The following is a 25,192-nucleotide window of genomic DNA, read 5'->3' as shown; positions in this document are numbered from 1 at the left end:
AGGGCAGTCTTCCTCCAGGTATTCCCTCTGTCCCACTTCTCTACTGCAGTAAGTGCAAACCCACAACAGTTTGAGCTAATGCAGTGCTTTAAATTTGAATTAAATGACATGTTGTGGCTTGAATGATAAACAACAATACATATGTTAAGCTATGTTAGTAGCTTCCCCATGCTCCCTTGCCGCGATTTTCACTCTCAATTCATTCTCAATGACACTTGTTCTGGTGTCAGCCAGGCTACCATGTTAGAATAATAATAACTAAATAGGCAACAATTTATTATTTCATCAACAGTGAATGATCAAATTCACAAAGTACTTTAGTACATCTTTTTCACCTTTAATGTGAAACAAATCAGGCAAAGACAAATCTTGTGATTTGAGCGCAATAGAAATTGTTTATACAAAATTAAATTGACAACACAAAAGTGAAGGCACACAAAAATAAACATACGTCTATCATACAAAGTGATCCCTTATAGATTGTATTTTACAATAAACTCAAAACAACAAAATCAACAATATGATACCAATTCATTTGTGGAATTTCTTAAATTAAGTGTATGGCACCGTTTTAATGGTTAATATGACGTTTTTATGTTCATGTGTATATTCTGAATCAGCTATTGATGCTGCAATTTCTTTTTTCAAAATCAAACATTTTATCGCTTTATTAAATAAATTAAAAATCTAAAATTGCTCTAAAAAGACAACAGATGTATATCCTTTATTCTATACAAAACAAGTTTCAAACATCACCCTTTCCCTTTGCTTGTGTTAAATATCATATATACCCACAGAAATAGGTCAAAACTGGGTGACTAAATGCTGTTGGAGGTTTTTTTTAAAGGCTTGAGATTGTATTATGTGAAGAAAAAAATACAGTGGTGATATTTACTATTATTTCTATCGGTCACATAAAGTCAAATGTTCTGTATGCTAGCTATAAACAGCTGAAATCAAGGGGATCATGTTGAGAGTTGTGCAGTATTTCAGTGTATGTAGCAGCATTTAAAACCGTCCCTGTTTGGCGTCACCGATGGCTCCCCAGACGTCAAACACAAACTCATCCGGGAAGGCAAAGTCACCGAGAGCCTGGTCCAGAGCCATGGCGAACTCGTCAGGGTTCTTCTTGTCTCTGCCCACCTCCACCATTGTGGCCGCTGTGCAGAAGAGAGAAGGAAGATTAAGTCATCCCCTTTACATTTTATAATGCAACAAACCAACGTTTCCAAATTGCATTGCAAAGGTCAGCCGTCTTGTTTTCAGCATTAGACTAGACATTATGTGGTTACACAACACAGTACCAAAATTATTGTATATACAAAAGTAAATTAAATGTATTTCTATGTTGCTGTCCCAAATATGCACTGAATATAGCATATGGTTACTTTAAGTATTCTAGATCCATTCAAACAGATTCTTCTCAGAAACAATAAAAAAAATTTCCTGGAAATAAATAATCGTCTTTATCCTTTTCAGTATAGCAGCGTTAATGCTGCTCTTAAAGTGTTTAGTGACATTATTAATGCCTACTGTAAAAAACACAACAAGTAATCACAGCATTTTTTCTGTTGTCAAATCAACTTAAATCATTTATTTAGTTCTGATAACATATAATTTTGAGTTTCTGATGATTAAATCATTCTCCTTCATTGTATTAACTCACTTTTTCCATTTCAATCAACTTAAAATTTTAAGGCAACCAGGTTACTTACTTTTTTAAGTTAAACCAACAATATTTTTACAGTTGATCATGACATGCTTAATAATATGATTCATTGTTTTTTTAATTGCCAATTACCTTTCAGTACGAACTCAGTGTGTGCTTTTAAAGGATGGTATCTGAAGGAGTACCTCAGGTGTCAGTTCTAGGACCCATTTTATTTCCCTTGTATACAAGTGATATTTGTGATAACATTCCTTTATGCAGATGATACTGGCATTTATTGTTGTGCATCATCAGCTTCACTAGCTCTTCAATACTTGCAATCAGCGCTTGATATTTTAGTCTTGTCTTTGTCAACTTAAACTGGTTTTAAATACAGATAAACTAAACTAATCATATTTGAAAACTCCAAAGCTCTACCCATTAATCTTCCTGAACGCATCCTCAAGGGTATTTTTTTTTATTAAATGTGGTGCTAGTTATAAGTACGTGGGTATTTTATTTGATAGTCAATTATCTTTCAAGCTGCATACTGATAAATTAATTTCTAAACTTAGGCTTAAATTTGGGTTTTATTTTAGAAACATAACTTTTTTTTCTTTTCAGCTTGGTGTCTGGACACTTTTTACCACTATTGGACTATATGCAGATGTGCTTTTAATGAATGCTCCAGTACACTATCTTTTTTTAAACAGTGCTTTGTTTTATTGTAGCTTTTAAAAAGCATCAGTTCATGTTAAATGACAAGGCTGAAACACCATCTCTGTACACGTAGAGAAGTTTTAACTGGTACTGATTTATTTATAAGCCTATCTGTGGTTTCATTCTATCCTATTTGTCTCTCAGCTTATCCAACACAAACACACACTCACTGGCCACTAAGGCCATTAGAAGTGCCTTAATTCGCTGTGACACAGATTCAACAAGACGCTGGAAACATTCGTTAGAGATTTTGGCTCATATTGTCATGATTGATCAACTGCACATCCATAATGTGAATTTCCCGTTCCTTCACATCTGGCCATTCACCTCTGACCTTTGGCATCATCAAGGCCTTTTCACCCACAGGACTGCCGGCCACTGGATATTTTCTCTGTAAACCCTAGAGATGTATGTGCATGAAAATCGCAGTCATCTTGACCATGGCTGTGTCTGATATCGCCCCCTTTGCCCTTAAATATGGCATCACAATAACGAGTGTACAACTGATGTACACTCAATGGCTAGAGAATACCCATAATGCACTTTAAGATTTGTGTGCCAAATGAATTCCCGCGTCTCACCAGAAGATGGCACCAGCAGATTCATCATCCATCCATCCATCCATTTTCTAAACCGCTGGTCTAATGTGACTGTAGCATGATATACAGGTATACATTCCTTTTTAATTGAGTATTAAATTGTTAAATTAAGGTTTATAGAGTTCAAGATAAATACTACTGGAGCTGCCAGTTTACTAAGTTTATAATGATTATTAAACAGCAAGCACAAACTATGCAAAAGCTGGAGCCCTTCCAGCACACTCAGTGTTCGAATTCACTCACTCGATGATTAGATATTAATAATAATGATTAGATATTAGGCTGATTAGATGAGCAGTTGAACAGGAGTACCTAATAAAGTGTATAGAATACTATAATCTTGCTTCCATCACTGAATGAGTTTAAGGTAATTTAATTATTACTTGTATCCCCTGGTAAACGTTTGCTGTGATCCTTGATTGTATTCACTCGGTGGATGTTGTGAAATGAATGTGTATATTTATGCTATTTGTTGCTGCCCTCTTGGCCAGGTCACTCTTGTAAAAGCCATTTTTTAACCTGCACAGGGCATTTATAATGCTACAAAAGATGACTATATTTCAAATAAATTATGTTCTTTTAAACTTTGTTTCATCAAAGAACTAAAATATATGAAGCACCACAGCTGTTTTTAACACTGACAATAAGAAATATTTCTTGAGAACCAAATCAGTATATTGAATGATTTATAATTAATCATGTGACACTGAATTGAAGGAATGAAGACATTACTGTTTTTACTGGTTTCTTGATCTAATAAATGCAGCCTTATTGAGCATAATTAAAGATTTAGCATTTTCAACAGTAGTGTATTTAGTTAAAATACACTTTTAAGTCAAAATCAAACCTTTATACGATCTTGTAGAAATAGGTGATGCACACTACAGAAGTCTCACCTAATTCAGTGTCTCGAATGCCCATGTAACTCTCAAGAAGATCATCCACTTTCTTCACTGCCTTCTCTTCAAACTCATTGGGCTGTAGAGTAATAGAAAGGCATTAGATATACTCTCAACTTAACTCGATTTTCAGTGCCAACACTATTAAAAGCTATGGAAACACTGGTAAAACACAGTTACCATCTCCTCGACGGTTGCAGGACCCTTTGAGCGCAACCTGAGCGTTTCTCTGCCTGTGCCGATCTTGCCCTCTCCTGAGGATTTGCCTCCGCCTCCGCTTCCTCTTGACCTTGGTTCAAGCATCTCTGCCAAGTGAAAGAACATTTTTTTAACAGTAAATCTACATTTATACATTCAATAGATCACATGAAGAAGCCAGGAGAAATCACAATGATTCATGGGTGTGAGTGTTCGCTGATTTCATGCAGCTGCCATTTTGAAATGGCTCCGGTGGGAAGAAAAACGGAAGTGTCGCCTTTAATCATAGGAGAGTCACAAATGTGATGGCGTATTGTTGTGTTTAATGTATAAATTTGTTATTCTAAAAATATACATACATTTCTTTCATACTTTAGACTATATACAGTGAAATTAATTTATATATATATATATATATATATATATATAAAATTCAGAATGTAAAAAAAGAAGCAGGAACGTAATATATACATATCCTATATTGGATATTAACATCAATAGAGTAAATCACGGCAGCAGCTTGAGGTTTGGTACTCCAAGGTTGGTAGTCCTGGGGTTCTCCCACCGGAGCCTCAATTTCGATTTCAAAATGGCGGCTGGGTGAAATCAGCATATTGCCACGGCTTCTCTCATTGGTGGATCTCTCTAGAGGATTGTGGGTAGTGTAGTTCCTCATTGGGAATTAGGCAGTTAAACATTTTTTTCTTTTTTTAAAATCAAATTGAAATCATTGACTTCTTGAGAAGCAAATACCATCACTTAGAGCTCATTGGTGTATATTTTGTTCAAAATAAAATTCTCTATGGAGAAAATGAATGGGATTTTACTCCAGAAACCCACTGCTACACTCCATTGTCTAGATTTTCCTCCATACATCAGTCACGTACAACATTAAAAATTAAAAATAGTACTTTAACAAGAAACATGAATGACAAACCGAAGGCTTTCATGGGCTCCATCAGTTTGAGGGTGAAGGACTGATCTTTCGGAAGCTCCTTCAGCATTCGCGCCACCTCATAGTGCCGCATCCCCACTATGGTCTTTCCGTTAATGCTTTCGATATGATCTCCCACACAGATCACCTTCACCCCATCCACCACACTGCCCTCTTTGATACGCTGCCAAACGGAAAACACACGCATGCTTCAGCTTCAAGAATGTTAACATGTTAAAAGCATCAATTGAGCAAATACATTTAGGTCTACTTTTGCTTTAACCATTACCTAGGCTTAACTATGTGTAAACAATTCAAAAAATGGGTCAGAAACACCGACACTTTCCTTTAGAGATAAAAACCTAGCGTTCAGAGCTACAACATGTGATCTTCTAACTTATAATTCTATTATTAAGGTCTCTCAATCAAAGCATGGCCAAACAAAAGTAACACTGGACAAAAGGGTAAATGACATTTTTATATTACAACTTACACAAAGTCATAAAATTCTCTTCAGGTACTACATTTGTTTATTTTCAAAAACATGCAAATCATTGGCTGTACATGGGAAGCGCTAGTACTACGGCAAGCCACAGTATGCGCGCTACGCTCAGAAAACTATAGGGCCGGCATCCCATAATAACAGCCTGTTCTCGAGAGAAGCATCTACCTTTATGAAGGCGTATCCAGCTCCATTGTCTGTGATGGTGAGCCCAAGTGCATCCTCGGTTTTGTACACCTCCACCTCCTTTTTGATCCCTTTTATATGAGCGAAGATGAAGTCCTCCAGTCCTATCTGCCCTCCCAGCAGCTTTTCCATATCAATTTTGTGGGTGTTGAGTGTGCAAAATAGGATCTGTTGTAATACATTTAGAGGAGGGTTTTAAATATCGTGACACGGGACTTTTTAAAAAAAAATAAAACATCCAGAGCGAACATTAAGGATTTATGCAATTTGTAGCTAATCCCACAGTCAGAAATATAAATTCTTCATTTGTTAAATTCAAATTCATTTGTAAATGTCACCTAATACACTGTAAAAATTTAGAAGATAAAACAGAAATGTGAATCTTCACTGCAGCCTTAAACAAAGCTTGGCGGATTTTGATATGAGGAAAAATTACTTCTAAATGCCTTTGCGTTTCCATTCAAAACACTTGAGTCCCCCAGAGAAACTTTGCATTCGCTCAAAAAAAAAAAAAAAAAAGGTAGTTTGGTAGTTTCCGTTCACTACCAAAAAGATTGCATACTGTATATTTGTCCCTCCAATTATATCTATCACTTTTGTATGTGCTTGCGAAAATATTTAAGGGCAAAAATTTTGCAAGCCAAAACAAAGTCAACAAATATACAACAAATCAACAAATATATCATTGTAGCCCTCAAACCGTATTCACTTTATAGGCCGTAATCTCGTAATGTGGACAAATGTGGGTACAGAGGACTCAGGTGTGATCCTCATTTTTATATATTATAAATGTTATATCACTGTCTTCGATAAAGTTTTGTCTATCCATTTATAGTGTTTTGTTTATTTTGGGCGTATTTTTGAATTTATTTACTTCAAAAACTACCATATTTTCTATGTAAATTATGCTTATTTTTATGTTTTATTATTTTTTTTTTAACTACATTAAAATATCATTCCAATAAGTTCTAAAACCTAAAGATGAAGTGACTTTGCTGTAACCCGGTGTCTTATTTTGGCTTATTTTAGAATGCTCTAAATTACAGTGTTTCCCATTCATTTCTATGGGTGCCCATTTTTGACCCAAATACAAGATTAAAAAGGAGGGGTTTTTTTTCACCCACTTAACGTTGTAGAATTGAGTCCAAAAAATTGTGTAGCCAAGTCTTGTACTGCTCAGATCAATGGAAGTATTTTTTTTTTAAATAAATCAAAACTATTTTGCCCACATTTTGTCCAGAATACAGTTTTAGGGTTAAGAACAGAGTGGCCAAAAGGAAAAATACAGCTACCAATACAATTCCCCAGTATGACATAAAAAAGAATAAAAAGAAAAACTTAAAATTATGGAAATTATTTCCTTTAACTGTCCAGTTACAAAACAGTTTTTCATTAGTGGGTTCTGACAAAGATAGAGACATATCTAAGAGGAGACAAGAATTTTATAAAATCCTCTTTCATTTAATCCAGTAGGATCCTGTTTGATTTTAATTGGATTCTTAGGATCCCATAAATATCTTTTCAGACTTCCAAATTATAATAAAATTCCATGGAATCATGTACATGTTCCAGTTATCTACAAGTTATAATCTCTTAACATGTTTCACAACATTCAAAACAGAAAGGGATTTCACAGTATTTGCCCCACAATCAATGCAACAAGCCAATGAAGGATGTATTATCTTTGTGTACCTCTATTTTTACCCCTATTAAAAAGAAATCAATGATTAAGCAATAAAAGTGACTTTTATAATGCTGAGTGCCTTATAAAGCTAGTTTATGTCCTTATACTGTATATGCAATAATATAAAAGCATAAAGCACCAGTTCCATAATACCCACAATGTCCACAATGACATATGGGGTCACCCTGGTGCCAATCATCTAAAAATCTGGCATCATGTCTATCAGTGTCTGGCAGCAAGTGAGGAAACATGAGACCTGGCAACCTGAGACACCAGATTTAAGGTTGACGGCTGATGGGCCGGGCCAATGAACACTTGATGACAACTAAACACAGTATTGTATAACAAGTCAAGAAAAGACTAAAGCATTTCACTTGCTTCATGATAACTGGATAGTAAACATGATCTCATGCTTGTAAGCGAAGGACAACCTTTGGACGCAATTTAACGTAAGGGAAACGAACAGTCCTTGTCAGCTCTTTACAGCGACCTTTGGCGGTGCAGAGACGCTCCAACAAAGACGACTTGTTTTCTGTTTTCTCCCCCTTTTGTGCCACAGCGCAGGCACTTTGGACACACATCAGCTGACACTCATACAAGACTGTTGCCCTGGTTACCAGAGCCTATCAAAAGGCCCGGGATTAAGGGGGAGCTTTGGCAGGGACAGGAGGGGGAGGAGGAGGAGACGGCTGTTGGCTACTAGACGACCGGCTTTGCTTCGTCCTGGCAGGCTGGAGGCGGATCTGTGGGCCGATTCACGGACACCTACTGCGTTACCAAGGTTTCGACTGACATCATGCTTCCTCTTACACATCGCACGTTTTTTTAGAGACACAGCGGATCTACGCTCTGACGTACCCGCCCACATTATGAGAAAAACCTCCTTCAACTGGCAAATGTTTCACCTTCGGTACGAGACACACCCACAGGCAGGATTGCAACAGGCCGACCTTTCAGAAGCACATTCTTTTCAACTGAGCTGATCAAAACAACTTTGTTAGCCAATATACAGGATTAGAGTAATCTACTACAACACTTTGTGGAAATAAAGTGGAAAGCGAGGACCGTTTCTTTGGTAACAGAGTGCTATTTTGGGGGCCTTGGCAGGGCAATCTGCTCTAATGAATGAACGAGCAGAGCCTAAAGATTCGGCCGGCATTAATAACGGACCAAAAAAAAGAACAACAGTTTAACAGGTCAAAATGCTGAAGCAGCCAGGTTTCACACCACACCAACATGTTTGTTGATGAAGTGAAGGGAATCATCAAATCATTCATTACAACGACTGACTAACCAGCCAGCTTAGACATCACTGTGTAAATCCATTCACAACAGCAAAATGAGACTCATCGACATTTTTTACATTAACCATTAACATTGGTGGGGTAAAGGAAGGATTTACCAGCTTTCAAAACTTCACTGTGTTTATGAGAGTGAACTTGGGTCAACTGTTTTTAACATACTTTTACATTTAACAACAAAGGAAACATGCCAACTGTTAAAGGGATAGTTCAATTTAAAGTCCATTTTATCCCTTAAAACTCATCTTTAATCACCAAAATGAAATATTTAAAAGTTTTTTCCTGTGAAAAACTTTCTTCATGCCTTTAAATTGCTTGATTGTAACTCTGCACCCTTGCTTCATGTTGATTCATGAATATGCAAATTAGCCCCACCTCCACTCACTCGCGCCAGCTCAAAGACCCACTCGGCCAACTTACTAATGTAAATGCTACACAATGGTATCGCTCTTTACAACATGGACACATAACAGTAATGGTATTTATTAGGGCTGTCAAACGATTAATCGCGATTAATCGCATCCAAAATAAAAGTTTGTATTTACATAATATATGTGGGTGCATTGTGTATAATTATTTTATATATATAAATACACACACATGCATGTATATATTTAAGATATATTTTCATGTATATAGATTTATATAATTTATATATTATATATAAATATAAATATTTTACATATACATAATATTTTTTTCTTAAATATACATGCATGTGTGCTTATTTATATATATACAAAATAATTATACACAATACACCCACATATATTATGTAAACACAAACTTTTATTTTGGATGCGATTAATCGCGATTAATCGTTTGACAGCCCTAGTATTTATATGATTAGCCTTTTGCTTGACTACGTTATCAAACAGCTAATATTGTGTGTTATGCCTGGTTCAGATTACACGATTTTATCCCGATTTTGGCACGATCCGTTTGACGTAGGGTGGGGATTCGTAAACGACAACGGGCGTCGGGACGCAAGATTCGATCGTATCATCTCGTATAGTGCGTCATAGTGGGCGACAACCTACGTCGCGTCTGCGATGCTTCACGACATCACGACAAAAAGACTAGCATGTTTAAATTTTTTAGCGGTCGTCCACGACGGTTCCGTCACATGTATGAGGTTGACCAATAGGAGCACAAGCTTTTCCGTACACAACTTTCAAAAATGGCGAAATGAAAGATAGACGATGGTGCTAACGTTAAAACTAAAAGTAAAAATATATAAGAAAACAATATTTTACCTCAAGTTCTCTGGAGGATTGACAGCCCATACTGTCCTCTTCAAGCAGGTTTCTCAAGTCTCACGCAATGGCCGTGAGACACACGCAATTCAACCAGTTCACACACTCACACGCCACACCGTGTATTTCTCACGCTGAAAAGGCAATGCCGAGCAATTCAGGAGTGTGTCCATTGTCGGGTTTTCTTTCTTTTTTAAACGTTTTTCTGAACACAGGACAGCCAATACAACACTCACAGCTTCATCCATTGTTTGTTTACGGTCGTTTCCGGAAGTCACTCGCTACTAGTTTCGCCTTCTCGATGACGGCACGCGAGGACTGGTCAGAAAGCAACGTGTAGTCTGACATGTGACAAGATTTTAGGAGTCAAAATCGCGTAATCTGACACAGTGACTATCGTAACAGACAAAAAAAATCATGTAATCTGAACCAGGCATTACTCAAACCATGTTCCCATTCGGCGTTCGCCATTTCAGCTGCCTTCTAACAATCATCAGAAAGGCTTTAAACAACTCAGAACGTCAGTGGAGACAGACATATAGTTCATCATAACATTGTAATAAACAAATCTACCCGATTTGTCATAACAACAGAAGAATATACTGGGATAACCTGGCTTCTTTTGAGACTCCCCTGCTAGTTCGCTGTCAATGATATACTAAAGCCCGCCCACAGGTTGACATTGATTGGTTACAAGGTAGTTTGTGACGTCAGAAACACCAGCAATCTTTTGTTCACTGCAGTTTTAAGGACAAAATACTCAGCAATGACATTTGCACATGGTTTGACTTAAAGCATTTTAAAAACACTACACAGACATAAACAACAACTTGATTTTCACCACAGGGGGACTTTAAATTCTGTCATCATTTACTTTCTTTTTGAAACTTACAGTTTCAGATATTTTTGTCTATGCAATGAAAGTCAATGGGGGTACAAAACAACACTAGACTGTTTACTTTCATTGATTAAAAAACACAAATATTTCGGAATTTTCAAAAATTATATATCTTCTTTTGTGTTTCACAGAAGTCATACAGGTTTGGAAAGACATTAATAAAAATTTTGGGAGAACTATCCCATTGAGATCAAATAAATGGAATGTTTCTGCATTTTTTCCCTGTATTTCATAAAGTAAAAGGATTTGTTAAAATGTATCATTCAAAATACATGGACTGACGTCTGAAGTAACAACATAACCATCTAAACGGGTTTCAATAAAGGCGTGACTAACATTCCATTCAGATGACAACAGCAAGAACATACTTGAAGGACGTGTTTCAACACTGATAATCATATTTCTTTTATAATGGCCCGAGTGCTGCAGGATCAGCCTCGGTTCAGTGTGGACAACAAGAATTGCAACATAATATGATATGCTTTGTAAGGTGTCTATAAACATCCTCAAAGAGTTTCACTTTTTTCAAATTCTCATTACTGTTATTCACATCTTTTACTTTTAAGCTTTGTGGTACAAGTCAGGTACTTGTACCACAAAGCTTATACCCTTATTGTGAAGCTTATACTTAAAGCTTTACCCTTAAAGCTTATACCCTTACTTGTACCACAAGGCTTATACCCTTATTGTGTACTTTACACAATATGAATCCATTTCAAGTTTACTTGAGCAAAAGTATAAAAGTAATTGATTATCAAAATGAAACTTCAACAAGCTAAAATGTCACTTTTACTTAGGCTACTAATAATTCAAATATGCAAAAAAATATATATATATATATATATATATTCTTTAATAGACAGAAACTTATTTCACGTGGAAACGTGCTAGTATATTGCTTTTTTTTTCAGGGTTTAACCATGCTTAACTCTTAAGAACTTTATTTCCTTTTGTTTTACTTATCTGGAAATGATACATTTGTACCAGTCGCACAGAGACATTTCCAATGATACCAAACATGAATAAAACTCGATGATACTCATTCACATTAAACCATTTAGATTCTCGGGTGAGTTTTTGGTGATCTTTGCATGGGGGAGAAGGAGTGGGGATGAGGGAAAGAAATGTAGGTTAGCTGACACTTGTCTCAAATGGTGAGTTCAAATGGTAATTTCTAGAGTGGTCGTTCCACAACCAGTTCTTCCAGTTTTTCCAGTCTTACACAGCGGTTCTCCATTTCGATTCAGTCAGAGCTAATCTTCCACTATTCTGTAGCAGTTTTAAAACTAGATAGTGCTAGTATGTTATATCTACACTCACCTAAAGGATTATTAGGAACACCATACTAATACTGTGTTTGACCCTATTTTGCCTTCAGAACTGCCTTAATTCTACATGGCAAATGATTCAACAAGGTGCTAAAAGTATTCTCTAATGTTGGCCCATATTGATAGGATAGCATCTTGCAGTTGATGGAGATTTGTGGGATGCACATCCAGGGCACGAAACTCCCGTTCCACCAAATCCCAAAGATGCTCTATTGGGTTGAGATCTGGTGACTGTGGGGGCCATTTTAGTACAGTGAGTGAACTCATTGTTCAAGAAACCCATTTGAAATGATTCAAGCTTTGTGACATGGTGCATTATCCTGCTGGAAGTAGCCATCAGAGGATGAGTACATGGTGGCCATAAAGGGATGGATATGATCAGAAACAATGCTCAGGTAGGCCGTGGCATTTAAACGATGACCAATTGGCATTAAGGGACCTAAAGTGTGTCAATAAATCCCCCACTCCATTACACCACCACCACCAGCCTGCACAGTGGTAACAAGGCATGATGGATCCATGTTCTCATTCTGTTTACGCCAAATTCTGACTTTACCATCCTAATGTCTCAACAGAAATCGAGACTCATCAGATCAGGCAACATTTTTCCAGTCTTCATCTGTCCAACTTTGGTGAGCTCTTGCATATTGTAGCCTCTTTTTCCTATTTGTAGTGGAGATGAGTGGTACCCGGTGGGGTCTTCTGCTGTTGTAGCCCATCCATCTCAAGGTTGTGCGTGTTGTGGCTTCACAAATGCTTTGCTGCATACCTCGGTTGTAACGAGTGGTTATTTCAGTCAAAGTTGCTCTTCTATCAGCTTGAATCAGTCAACCCATTCTCCTCTGACCTCTAGCATCAACAAGGCACTTTCGCCCACAGGACTGATCATCGAGTGCTGCAGTATGCGGAAAGATCACCGCATACTGAATGTTCTTCCCTTTTCACACCATTCTTTGTAAACCAGAAATGGTTGTGTGTGAAAATCCCAGTAACTGAGTAGATTGTGAAATACTCAGACCGGCCCGTCTGGCACCAACAACCAAGTCACACTCAAAATTCTGACATTCAGTTTGGAGTTCAGGAGATTGTCTTGACCAGGACCACACCCCTAAATGCATTGAAGCACCTGCCATGTGATTGGTTGATAAGATAATTACATTAATGAGAAATTGAACAGGTGTTCCTCATAATCCTTTAGGTGAGTGTATATATGATGTATAGGTCCCTGTTATTTAAAAATACCAATGACTTAGTCATTTGTGAACTGTACTGATCCATTGTCAGCGGTCCTCCAGTCAACTACTGAAGTGAAGCAAAGTATAATTTTATGCTTTGGAATGTAGTGAAGTAAAAGTTTTCCAAAATAAAAAGCCTAAATAAATATAAAAAAAAAGATTAAGCACAGATTCTTGTGAACAAATATGTACAAATACTTTGTTACTGTATCTAATATAGCAATCGTGTCAGGACAAAATATTATTAAAATCAGCAGTGCAGCAGCTAATACTATGTATAAATAAAAGTTTTTTTGAAATAATGGTAATTATGGTAATAGAACTCTTAAAGGGTTAGTTCACCCAAAAATGAAAATTAAGTCATTAATTACTCACCCCCATGCTGTACCAACCTCGTAAGACCTTCGTTCGTCTTCGGAACACAAATGAAGATATTTTTGATTAAATCTGAGAGCTGGATCAGTCCTAGATAGACTGCCTAAGGGACTGGCTCTTGACGGCCCAGAAAGTCAATGAAGAAAATGTTTAAATATTCCATGTGACTACAGTGGCTCAACTATAAGTTTATCAAGCGACGAGAATACTTTTTGTGCGAAAAAACAAATTTGTGTTTTGTGTTCCGAAGACGAATGAAGGTCTTACGGGGTTGGTACAGCATGGGGGTGAGTAATTAATGACTTAATTTTCATTTTTGGGTGAACTAACCCTTTAACAACCCCATGCCATATTATCCCCATTGCTGACATATTGACAAAGGAAGTCTGCACTGGAAAGTGAAATTGACATATCCAAAGGACTTCCTTTTAATTTTGTTTTTTAAATGGCCAATATGCTTTAGTTGAACCATAATTCTAGTAGTCTAGTCTGGTGGTGTTGGATGGTGGTACATTCTCATTGTAAGATCTGTAAAATCGATTTTGTTAATGTCTTTAAAATGCATAAAAATAGGCTTAACATTTATATGCAAAATATAAAATGTTTTACTTCTCTTCAGATTTAGATGTTTAGATGTTCTTGCTGCACTTTACAAAATACTCCTTAATGAACAAAACAATATGGAATTGCACACATTGTTTTTCAGTTCATATTTCAACCAGATAAACACTGACCTGACTGCAATTTAGCATTTAGTCAGATTGTGAATGCAGGGTCTCGTATCTACAGTGGATGATACTGTCTATGAAGCGTTACAGAAAACTAGGATGCAAATAATCTCACTAAATAATGCTATAATATACCGATGTCACACTGAGATAAACTGTGTGTTCCTGCCACATCAGATAGTACCGATACTAATAAACAATGCTGTCTATCCAGCTTTTAAAAAAAAGAAAGCATGAGCATCTACTCATTTGAATTTTTGATCAAATCATTTTCAGCTCTACTTTCTTCAGTCTTAATTGAAAATGCATGGGGCTTTTATTTGGGCCTCCATTATAAATCCATTAGCAATTACCCACTCAGATAGAAGCGAGCTTTCCAGTTCAGTTTTAGTATTAATACAGACTGTTATCAGAACAAAAACCTGGTGCGAGAAGAAGAAAGTCAAATTAACTAATCAAAACAAGGTGCAGTTTGTAGGCCTTCGAGCAAAATATTCAGATTAGGCCAGCTAAATCAAACAATCTACCAAATGTCTGAGCCGGCAAAAAACATAGAAAGCTGTTGAGCAGATAACACAATGTCCAGACATCAGCACCTACATGCAAATGCTAAACAAATGACATTTCAGCTCCATGAAAGCACACTTTAGTGAAGTCAGTCACATAGTCCAGCATGTGCAACAGAGCTGTGTCGTAGTGGTAATAAACAGACTTTGACCGGTGAAGTTCAGCAAAAAGAAAAAAAAAAGATAAATCTTTACAACGTCTTTATTTTTACCTGCGTTAAACCATACGATAGCTGAAATCTGGCTTGAATCTGCCAGTCACTTGACAAATGGAGTCTCTTTGTCACATTAATTTTACATAAGAAGGTAATGAATGTTGTAAACGCGTTAAACAGAGAGCAAGCCGAACCTAAACGACAAAGCCCTTTTAACCGGGTATGCTTCATTTCCCCAAAGTCGACATGGTGAATGTTGCTGTGAGATTGGCAGCACAAAAAACAATCTATTATATGACAGCTTTCAAATAACTAGTCAAATCCCAAAGAGTAACCAATTATGGTTTGCTACAAAATGCATCCTTATATCCTGGTATAGATAGGAATCAATAGGCAACGCTTGCAAAAGAGTAAAACTACTCCGCACAGCCCCCATCCCTGGGGAGGCCGGGGCGATTCATCATCATTTGTTAGGGTTGTAACCACTATAACAGGATGTGAGGGAGTTCCTCTGAGGACCTGCAATGTTCCTATACCGATATCAGGACCCACCATTTGAACACGCAAAAAATCAGGGTTGGATTGAGGTATCCGCAACGTATAAACTTCACCAGGCCATCGTGCGATTTATTTTCAGAATACTATCAAACCAATCTGTTGGCTGACCTTAAAATCATTTAAACACCCCACACCGACAGATCTGTCCAAACAGTCTGGTTCCTGGTCTGACTGGTTTTTGGGATAAATCCCTTTAAGTGTTTTTAGTACAGGAAGACGTAGGAAACTTTCTCAAATGAGGACCAACTGCTATGAGAGGCCAGACAACATTCACTCGCACTCACACACAAAAAAAGTGTTTCAATTGCAACCAAAAAGTTTAACAACACTTGATGCCTTGTATTGTCTTCAACAAACATATCTTTTTTAGTTTATTAGCAATTTAGAAAGTAGCCAATGCTCCCAGAAACAAACTAACTGAACTAAAGAATCTAGAATGCTTCATCATCAATAGGCTAATTATTTTTAAATTCTAAATTCAATAACCTTTTAAGTTCCAAAACTCCGAATTCATGTATCAGATCAAAATATTAATTCACACTATTAGAAAAATGAATAATTTCAAACTTGTGGTGGTTTTTCCATATAAATTTGTATGATGTGATTAGCTAGGAAATGTATGATTTTTTTGGGAAAAAGCAAGCATGATGTCACTCCTAAACCTAACCATCAGTGGGGCATAAGCAGATTGTATATGAAAAACTTACAAATGAGATCGTATGAAATCAAATTAGCTGAGTTGGAATTTCATCTTGAAGATTTATTGCATCACCAGAATTATATGGTGCTTTCAAATTCATGTATTTGGGTCAATGACAGAATGCTCATCTTTTTCTTTTTTTTTTGTTTTTTTTGTTGCAAGTCATTCAAAAAAAATAAATAAATAAAGAATTAAATAAATAAAAAATACTTTGAAACGCATTCTTTGTTGTACTACAAAAGCGGAAAATTTCTAAACACTTAGCAAATGTTTAAATCCAGTTTTTTTTAACTAGGCCCTAGCTAAGAACCAAAATTGTATCATACCTAATTTTATCCTTATCTGTCACTGACCCAAATGTAAAATCGCCTTTCAGGAGTCAAAAAAAAAAGAAAAGAAAAAAAAAAGTAAACGACTCCTCGATATTTGAAGTTCCCTGTACTCAGAAAGACGCACCTTATGCAAACACCATGTTTTTGATTTGCTAATTTATTCCTGACTCATTCACTGCCTGCGTACTAACTCAAGTTCACACTTAGATATTTAACAGTTGACATTTACCTCATCCGGACTTAAATTAAACGCTTCGGCTATTTTACTGTACAGCTCTTTGACGTTCGTGAAGCCCTCGATCCTCCCCGTGGGACTCCCGTGCGCGAGCTGCGTGTGAAACACGAGTTTCGGTCGGAGGCTTGCAGGTGGAGCAGGGAGTCCGCCGACTCCGCCACCGTTCACCGCCGACTTCCCGACACCTGGGTGCCCGCTCACCTGCTCGTTCTCCACTAAGTTCGAGCTTTCCCTCGACTTATTTTTCTTTTTCCTGAGTCCCAAAGGCATGTTTGCTCCTCCTGTAAATCCGTAGGGGGAACCGGACGGCTAGAGCATCGAAAGACTTAAAACAACCTGTTGAATGGGTCCTTTTAGTTGGGTGCGCTAGATTCCTCTCTTCGAAAGCGATCCAGAGGCTTAAAAATAACAGGTATTAGATCAGAAATAGACTGTACGCGGATCTACTGTAAAGTCTATCGCCGTTGAGACGCAGACAGACACAATGGACAGCTCTATGGCCGAACGCACGCGCGCTACAGGGCGCAGTGACGTCATCCTGAAACTCATTTACCTGGCTCAGGTGTCAATTAATGATTTTTTTTAAGATAAACATACGCCCAAAAAACAAGATTATTGTGTCATAAATACTTTCCTCTCTAATTTTGAACAGGTTAACATTTACGTGCGTGTAGATATAGGCCTATAGCTTATATAGCCTAACTAATAAATAAATAGACATTACGAGTCTAGCCTATTCATACTTTCCTCCAATATGCCTACTACAAACAATTTTTTAGGCTTTATTATTGTGACATTCATTCTTAATTATTTAGTAGCTGTTTTCGTTTAGGCCCGAAATTCTGCTTTCATCATTCTAATATGATAAATGATTCTCTGTAGCAAAGGTTGCTGATTTTTTTTTTTTTTTTTTTTTTGACCTAACTTCACTCATTTTTTTATTTTTATTTTTTTTTTCATGTGGCGTCCTCTGGCGGATGTTTCAATGAATCACTTGTGTACAGTTGTTGAGTTTCTATACCTCCTACAGTTTTTATTAATCGTATCATAAGGATTTAGTAATAAACTTCCAAACACAAGACACTAGTAGTAAACGGAGTAAAAATGTAAAATAATACTAAGTATGCAAATGCTCTTCAAATTTTCAATGAATAAAACATTGTATAAACCCACAGCACAAGTCACCATTTTTTGGTCTCTGTCAAAGACAGGTACTTTACGTGAGTCTGTTGCTCACATTTACAGGGATCTGACATATTAAACCTGAAAAGGCATTATGTCTAGCTAAATGCAAAGTATCATGAATGAAGGCAAGTATCCATGGCATCATCACGCAATTCACTTCAAGCCATCATTTACTAAAATTATATAGTTTTTTTGCATTTAGACAGAATGAATAAAGATGAATTTTCTACTTGAAAAAAGCAAACAAACACAGCTAATTTAGTCTGTAAAATACTGATGTTGTATAAGGTTCCAATAAAACATTTAAACAATTCAAATAAAGCGTAAAAAAAAAAAACTAATAATAAAACTGTGGGGAAAAAAATAACATCTCAAACAAAAATTGCACTTTAAGCCTGCACTGTCACTGACATACATAGGCATGCAACACACACACACACAGACACACACATATACATATATATGTATATGTGTGTGTGTGTGTGTGTGTTAGACATATAACATATAACATTTACATAAAAAATAGAAATTGCACATTCTCAAAATTTGATTTGTCATTTTAGTCCACGTATGAGACGAGGGGACTAAATTGTTCATGTAGAAATGTCACTAAAGTCCAAATTCACTTTATGAGACGGGTAAGTGTCTTTTCAGGACATCCTTGGCATTAGATGGCAGACTTTCAGGAAAGTTCACATCAAACTCCACAATGAGGTCCCCTCTTTGCTCTGGATTCTTTGGGAAGGGTAGTCCTTGTCCAGCAATGATCTTCCTCATGCCGGGTTTGATAACATCGGTTATCTTCATATTGCACGTGTTACCGTCGATCGTCGACACGGTGACGGAGCAGCCACACAATGACTGTGTGATCAAAGAAATAAAATACAGTGGTTAGCAGGATAAGAAATATTCTTTAAACTTTAACTTTGTGTGCTATTAGTTTTAAATTTACCCCCGATTAGACTCCAAGTTCAGTTTCTGCCTTAAATTTTAAGTAATCAAATTGGTATATTTTAAGTAAGTTGCTTAGTTAAATCCCGTATTACTTAAAAAATAAAGTTGAACATGGTGACATTATTTTGATGAGACAAGGCAAAGACAATGATACACAAAGGTAGTTTAGTTGTTTAAATTTTAAAAAGTTGCTTTTAACATTTTTAAGTACAATCAACTTGGATGTTTAAGTAATTTCAACTTAAATTACATTAAACTTATTTAAAAAGTGTTAAATCTTGTATAACTTGTAAAAAAGTTCAAAATTGTTTAAGGGTTTGATGACTTACAACAATGCAAAAACATGTTGCCATTACTTATTGATAATATACATTTTACAGTGTGTGTAACTGCATATAAATAGTTTAATTTTACATTGTGATCCATCTAGAAAAAATAATTGAGTTAGGCAAATATACTCAATATTCATGTCTGGTGCGAGCAGCTGTTTGAAAATAATTGGACCTGCTTAGATATGCTAACATTTAATTATTATTTTCAATATTATGAATACATATTCATCCGATTCACAGTGTACTCTTTACACTTTCTTCTTACATGACCAGGATGAGGACAGGAATCTGAGATGTTACAGTACATGTGTGCACAGCTTTCACATTATTAACCACCATCATTTCCATTCAATATACTGCAGATATTGTGTGCAAAAATGAATCTAACTCTTTCCCTTTCAAGACACACAAAGCCTAAAAGCATATTATATTGGTTTGACATGTTTGGTACTCTATGTACATACACCGGACTGTCTATCAATGATTCTGCCATAGAAGTACATCTTGATAGCGGTTAACAGTTTAAGTGGGCGAGCTCTTTTTCTGGCATCTCACAACAGCTGATCGAGCTCATATTCATTCTCGTGTAAACTGCATTATGTAAGAGATGAAATTTCACTCTGAAGAATGTAACGTTTTTAGCTGGGGAAATTTACTAAACAGTGCCTTATAGAAAAACTTGCACAGAATCGAAAGTATAGACTAAAAAAGTAAATTGTAAAAAAAGTAAATTGTTTGTAATTGTAACTGAAAAGCAATACAATAATGATTTGGTAAAAACATGTTACAGTAATAATTTAAACTACAATTTTTAAACAGACAATATGTGTAGCCCTATTTGTTACTGTAATTATAATAATGTAATATTATTGTATAAATTAGATAGATAGATAGATGGATGGATGGATGGATGGATGGATGGATGGATGGTTGGTTGGTTGGTTGGTTGGATGGATGGATGGATGGATGGATGGATGGATGGATGGATGGATGGATGGATGGATGGATGGATGGATGGATGGATGGATGGATGGATGGATGGATGGATGGATGGATGGATGGATGGATAGATAGATAGATAGATAGTTGGATGGATGATGCATGGATAGATAGATAGATAGATAGATGGGTATATAGGTAGATAGATGGGTAGATAGGTAGGATAGGATAGATAGATAGATGGGTATATAGGTAGATAGATGGGTAGATAGGTAGGATAGGATAGATAGATAGATAGTTGGATGGATGGATGGATGGATGGATTGGATGATGGATGGATAGATAGATAGATAGATAGATAGATAGATAGATAGATAGATAGATAGATAGATAGATAGATAGATAGATAGATAGATAGATAGATAGATAGATAGATAGTTGGATGGATGATGCATGGATAGATAGATAGATGGGTAGATGGGTAGATAGATAGATGGGTAGATATGTAGGATAGGATAAATAGATAGTTGGATGGATGATGCATAGATAGATAGATGGATGGATGGATGGATGGATTGGATGATAGATAGATAGATAGATAGATAGATAGATAGATAGATAGATAGATAGATAGATAGATAGATAGATAGATAGATAGATAGATAGATAGATAGATAGATAGATAGATAGATAGATAGATAGATAGATAGTTGGATGGATGATGCATAGATAGATAGATGGATGGATGGATGGATGGATGGATGGATTGGATGATAGATAGATAGATAGATAGATAGATAGATAGATAGATAGATAGATAGATAGATAGATAGATAGATAGATAGATAGATAGATAGATAGATAGATAGATAGATAGATAGATAGATAGATAGATAGTTGGATGGATGATGCATAGATAGATGGATGGATGGATGGATGGATGATAGATAGATAGATAGATAGATAGATAGATAGATAGATAGATAGATAGATAGATAGATAGATAGATAGATAGATAGATAGATAGATAGATAGTTGGATGGATGATGCATGGATAGATAGATAGATGGGTAGATAGGTAGATAGATGGGTAGATAGGTAGGATAGGATAGATAGATAGTTGGATGGATGATGCATAGATAGATAGATGGATGGATGGATGATGGATGGATAGATAGATAGATAGATAGATAGATAGATAGATAGATAGATAGATAGATAGATAGATAGATAGATAGATAGATAGATAGATAGATAGATAGATAGATAGATAGATAGATAGATAGTTGGATGGATGATGCATGGATAGATAGATAGATGGGTAGATGGGTAGATAGGTAGATAGATGGGTAGATAGGTAGGATAGGATAGATAGATAGTTGGATGGATGATGCATAGATAGATAGATAGATAGATAGATAGATAGATAGATAGATAGATAGATAGATAGATAGATAGATAGATAGATAGATAGATAGATAGATAGTTGGATGGATGATGCATAGATAGATGGATGGATGGATGGATGGATGGATGGATCAAATAAATGACCATTGAGCAAATTCATTTGTGGCTCTTCTCACCTGCCGCAAACTGACCCGGACCGGGTACACAATATCAGAGCCCTCTCGTCGAAAGTGGCCGTGGGGCTTGTCTTTAATGACAAACACAATGTCGGCAGGAATCGTGTTTGGCGATTCGTCACCCTCCCGAGGAAACGTGATTTTGGTTCCCTCTTTCCAGCCACGCTTGATCTCAATTGTGAGGATTTTGTCCTCGGCTCTCATGGTCCGACCGTCCGGATTCAAGCGCTTGCGTGAGATTTTCATGCGCTTGGTGCACCCATGAAAGACCTCCTCTAGAGACACCCGGAGCTCGTGGTGGATCGCGGGGTCCTGCTTTCTGCGCGGCGGGACGCCCTGACCAACGTGCCGTTCGCGCGGAAATCCATTTATGTTAAAACTCGTAAAAGAACCAAAGGGGTCACTCCCGTCCACCTCCATGTCATCGTCATCTCGTCCATTGACTTTCCTGCCAAAAAATATCTCAAAAGGATTGGCTCCTCCGAAAAACGTGGCAAACGTTGCATGAGGATCTCCATGGAAGGTGTAGGTGAAGTTGCCTCCTGGCCCGTCGGACGCTCCACCGCCTCCTTTAAGGCCTAAAAATGCACAAATTTGAGAGAAAACATGTGTTATCATGATGGAAGATTTAGGCCAAAGGAAGCATGGTGTTAGGCTTGCATTAGGGTACAACATGGCAAAGGTTGCACCGGGGTAAAAGGGGCCTTTGATTTTATTTTCCTCTACACCACTAGATTGCACAAATAAAAACTTGCCGCAGGACTTTCCAAAACATCCGCTTTTCAAGGTGCAGTGGAAATTTGTCTGATCCTTGACACGATCTTGGGCAGCAACTTGATCATGTGCTAATTTGATCTAGTATTTGATGGTTTTAAAAATGTTGTAGATTTCAGTAGCAAACGAGAATCGCTAAAATTACTGAACATATTTTGAGATTAAGATACTTTCCGTTTGGTTCAAGGTAAATAAAGTAACATGTACGTATTTACGGTAAAAGGTGCCCCTGCTGTCGGGACTAAATGCACATTAATTAGCATGATAATAAAAAGCTACCTGACTTTTTTATTTGTTGACAGGACATGGTTAGATTCAGATGGTAAATAGTTGGGTGTTCACGTTCCAGATAATCAACATATTTATTATGAATATATTTTAAAATATAATCATATCATAAAAAAACTATAACTTATTGTTTACTTACTATATTGTAGATCTATATTAAATTATTATGGGATATCCTTTAATGTTTTCAGAATCTTTTCCTTTTAAAGTAATTTTGTTTCTGTATTTTTTGTACATTTTAAATGACAATTTATTGAACAAAAATGTATTCATTTATCAAAATACACAGAAAAGAGTACAAACTTACCTAAAGTAATTGTTTTGAACAAGAATTAACTTAGACATTTTGAAAAACATTATTTTAAATTAAGTATTTGAAGACCTTGCCAGATAGCACAGGTACCGGTACATCTGTAAGATGTCTGCTAAAGATCTGGAAAACATCTTCAGTGTAAATACATCTAGGTATTTGATGTCCTATTTACATCTGGAAGACGTATTTTTAAGAGTGTTTGCTCATCTGCAAGACGTCGGACGTTTCCTGTCAGATGTCAAATAGACGTTTATAAGATGTCAGTTTAACAGGCATTCTAAATCATTACATCTTAGAGACATCTTCTAAACGTCTATTTGACATTTGCAGGAAACGTCCTATAAACGTCTTGCAGATGAGCAAACACTCTTAAAAATACGTCTTCCAGATGGAAATAGCACATCAAACAGCCTTGTGCTTTCTAAGAGCAGTTACATATATTCTAACCATAAATGTCTTACAGACATCTTCTAGATGTCTATATGAAATCTGACAGGAGATGTCTCAGAGATGTATTGCTGATGAGGAACACTAAAAAAATACATCCTGCAGATGTAAATGCTGACATCAAATAGATCTGGGATGTTCGTGTGCTATCAGGATTTTTAAACAAAACAAGCCACTTTTATGATTGATTTACTTTCACACAAAATCTCCCATCACCTGATACCACGTGCGTACATCATGTAGAGTTTATGCTCCTCTGCAATATACATGTATATAGGACGTTTCCTGTCAGATGTAAAATAGACGTTTAGAAAATGTCTTTAAGATGTTTTTTTTATGATTTAGAATGTATGTTAAACTGATATCTTAAAGACGAATGTTAAAACAGCAGATGCTCTCCTCAGATGAAGTGATTTGACATCTTGCAGACGTAGGCTATGTGAGCTATCTGGCAACGTATTTCTGCAATCATACGTTACATGTGAAACGCACATTTTAGCACCGTTGTAGCTACGATATACAACCCATTGTCTGCCACACTATAAATATACGCGTACAGACCACTTAGAATTAGACAACAAACACCTAATTTCGACGTTTACTGTACTACAAAAAAAGAGCTTTGTTTTCGACTTAAAATATGTTGGTTGCGCACTGCAAGCACAATAAAACCATCACTGACTCCAAATGGGCAACTTTGTATGGTCATACTATATGGATAAATGTCCAGCAATTTATTTTTCATTTCAACATAGCATTGTCTTGTCTATAGCCTACATATTAAAAAGATGAGCAGATGGATTAAGCATTCGTGGTCAGATAATGTTCACGGCTAACACGGGTGTGTTTCAGAGATGGAAGAAGCCTACCTTCTTCTCCGTACTGGTCGTATATTTCCCGTTTCTTTGGATCACTGAGAACTTCATATGCCTCCGCTACCTCCTTGAATTTCTCCTCCGCATTGGCCGCCTTGTTTTTGTCAGGATGCCATTTCAGCGCCTGTTTTCTGTACGCTTTTTTGATGTCGTCGTCTGATGCTCCTTTCGCGATTCCCAATATTTTATAGAAATCTTTGCCCATTTTCTCCTATGCAGAGCGGGTTGGCACGGGCTGCCCGAGGAGTCAGTCACAGTCAGTCCACTGAAAAAGAAGACCGTGAATAAAAGCACCGTCGTGGCTGTCAAACCCTGCCTCTTTAAACCGTGACACAGATGATCAGTTGATCCTGTTGTGTCTGTTTGGAGGCGGTTACTCAGCACTAAAGATCTTGTGTTATTTTAGCCTCTTTAAATAGCCACTGCTCCCTCCCCTGTACCAGTGCAGTTCTGGAATCAGAGGGC

At 36.7% G+C, this 25,192-nt stretch overlaps 2 protein-coding genes across 2 annotated transcripts; both read right to left on the bottom strand.

The window, feature by feature from the left end:
• Positions 1–369: 369 nt before the first annotated feature.
• gipc2 (GIPC PDZ domain containing family, member 2) lies at positions 370–17,510 on the bottom strand. The gene is made up of 6 exons (XM_039659457.2): positions 17,032–17,510; positions 5,669–5,854; positions 5,002–5,182; positions 4,047–4,171; positions 3,864–3,945; positions 370–1,160 (listed from the first exon to the last, which is right to left on the bottom strand). Exons 1-6 carry the CDS (start codon positions 17,305–17,307, stop codon positions 1,009–1,011), a joined length of 1,002 nt encoding a protein of 333 aa, XP_039515391.2. The 5' UTR covers positions 17,308–17,510; the 3' UTR covers positions 370–1,008.
• Positions 17,511–18,041: 531 nt separating this feature from the next.
• Positions 18,042–25,192, bottom strand: dnajb4 (DnaJ heat shock protein family (Hsp40) member B4). Its single transcript, XM_039658316.2, has 3 exons — positions 24,722–25,192; positions 22,031–22,608; positions 18,042–19,083 (listed from the first exon to the last, which is right to left on the bottom strand). The coding sequence occupies exons 1-3, from the start codon at positions 24,930–24,932 to the stop codon at positions 18,850–18,852; spliced, it is 1,023 nt and encodes a 340-aa protein (XP_039514250.2). The 5' UTR covers positions 24,933–25,192; the 3' UTR covers positions 18,042–18,849.

This window comes from Pimephales promelas, chromosome 5, assembly GCF_988280905.1.
Source record: "Pimephales promelas chromosome 5, fPimPro1.hap1.1, whole genome shotgun sequence".
Classification (NCBI taxonomy): Eukaryota; Metazoa; Chordata; class Actinopteri; order Cypriniformes; family Leuciscidae; genus Pimephales; species Pimephales promelas.
This window is presented reverse-complemented; position numbering and strand designations above follow the sequence as displayed.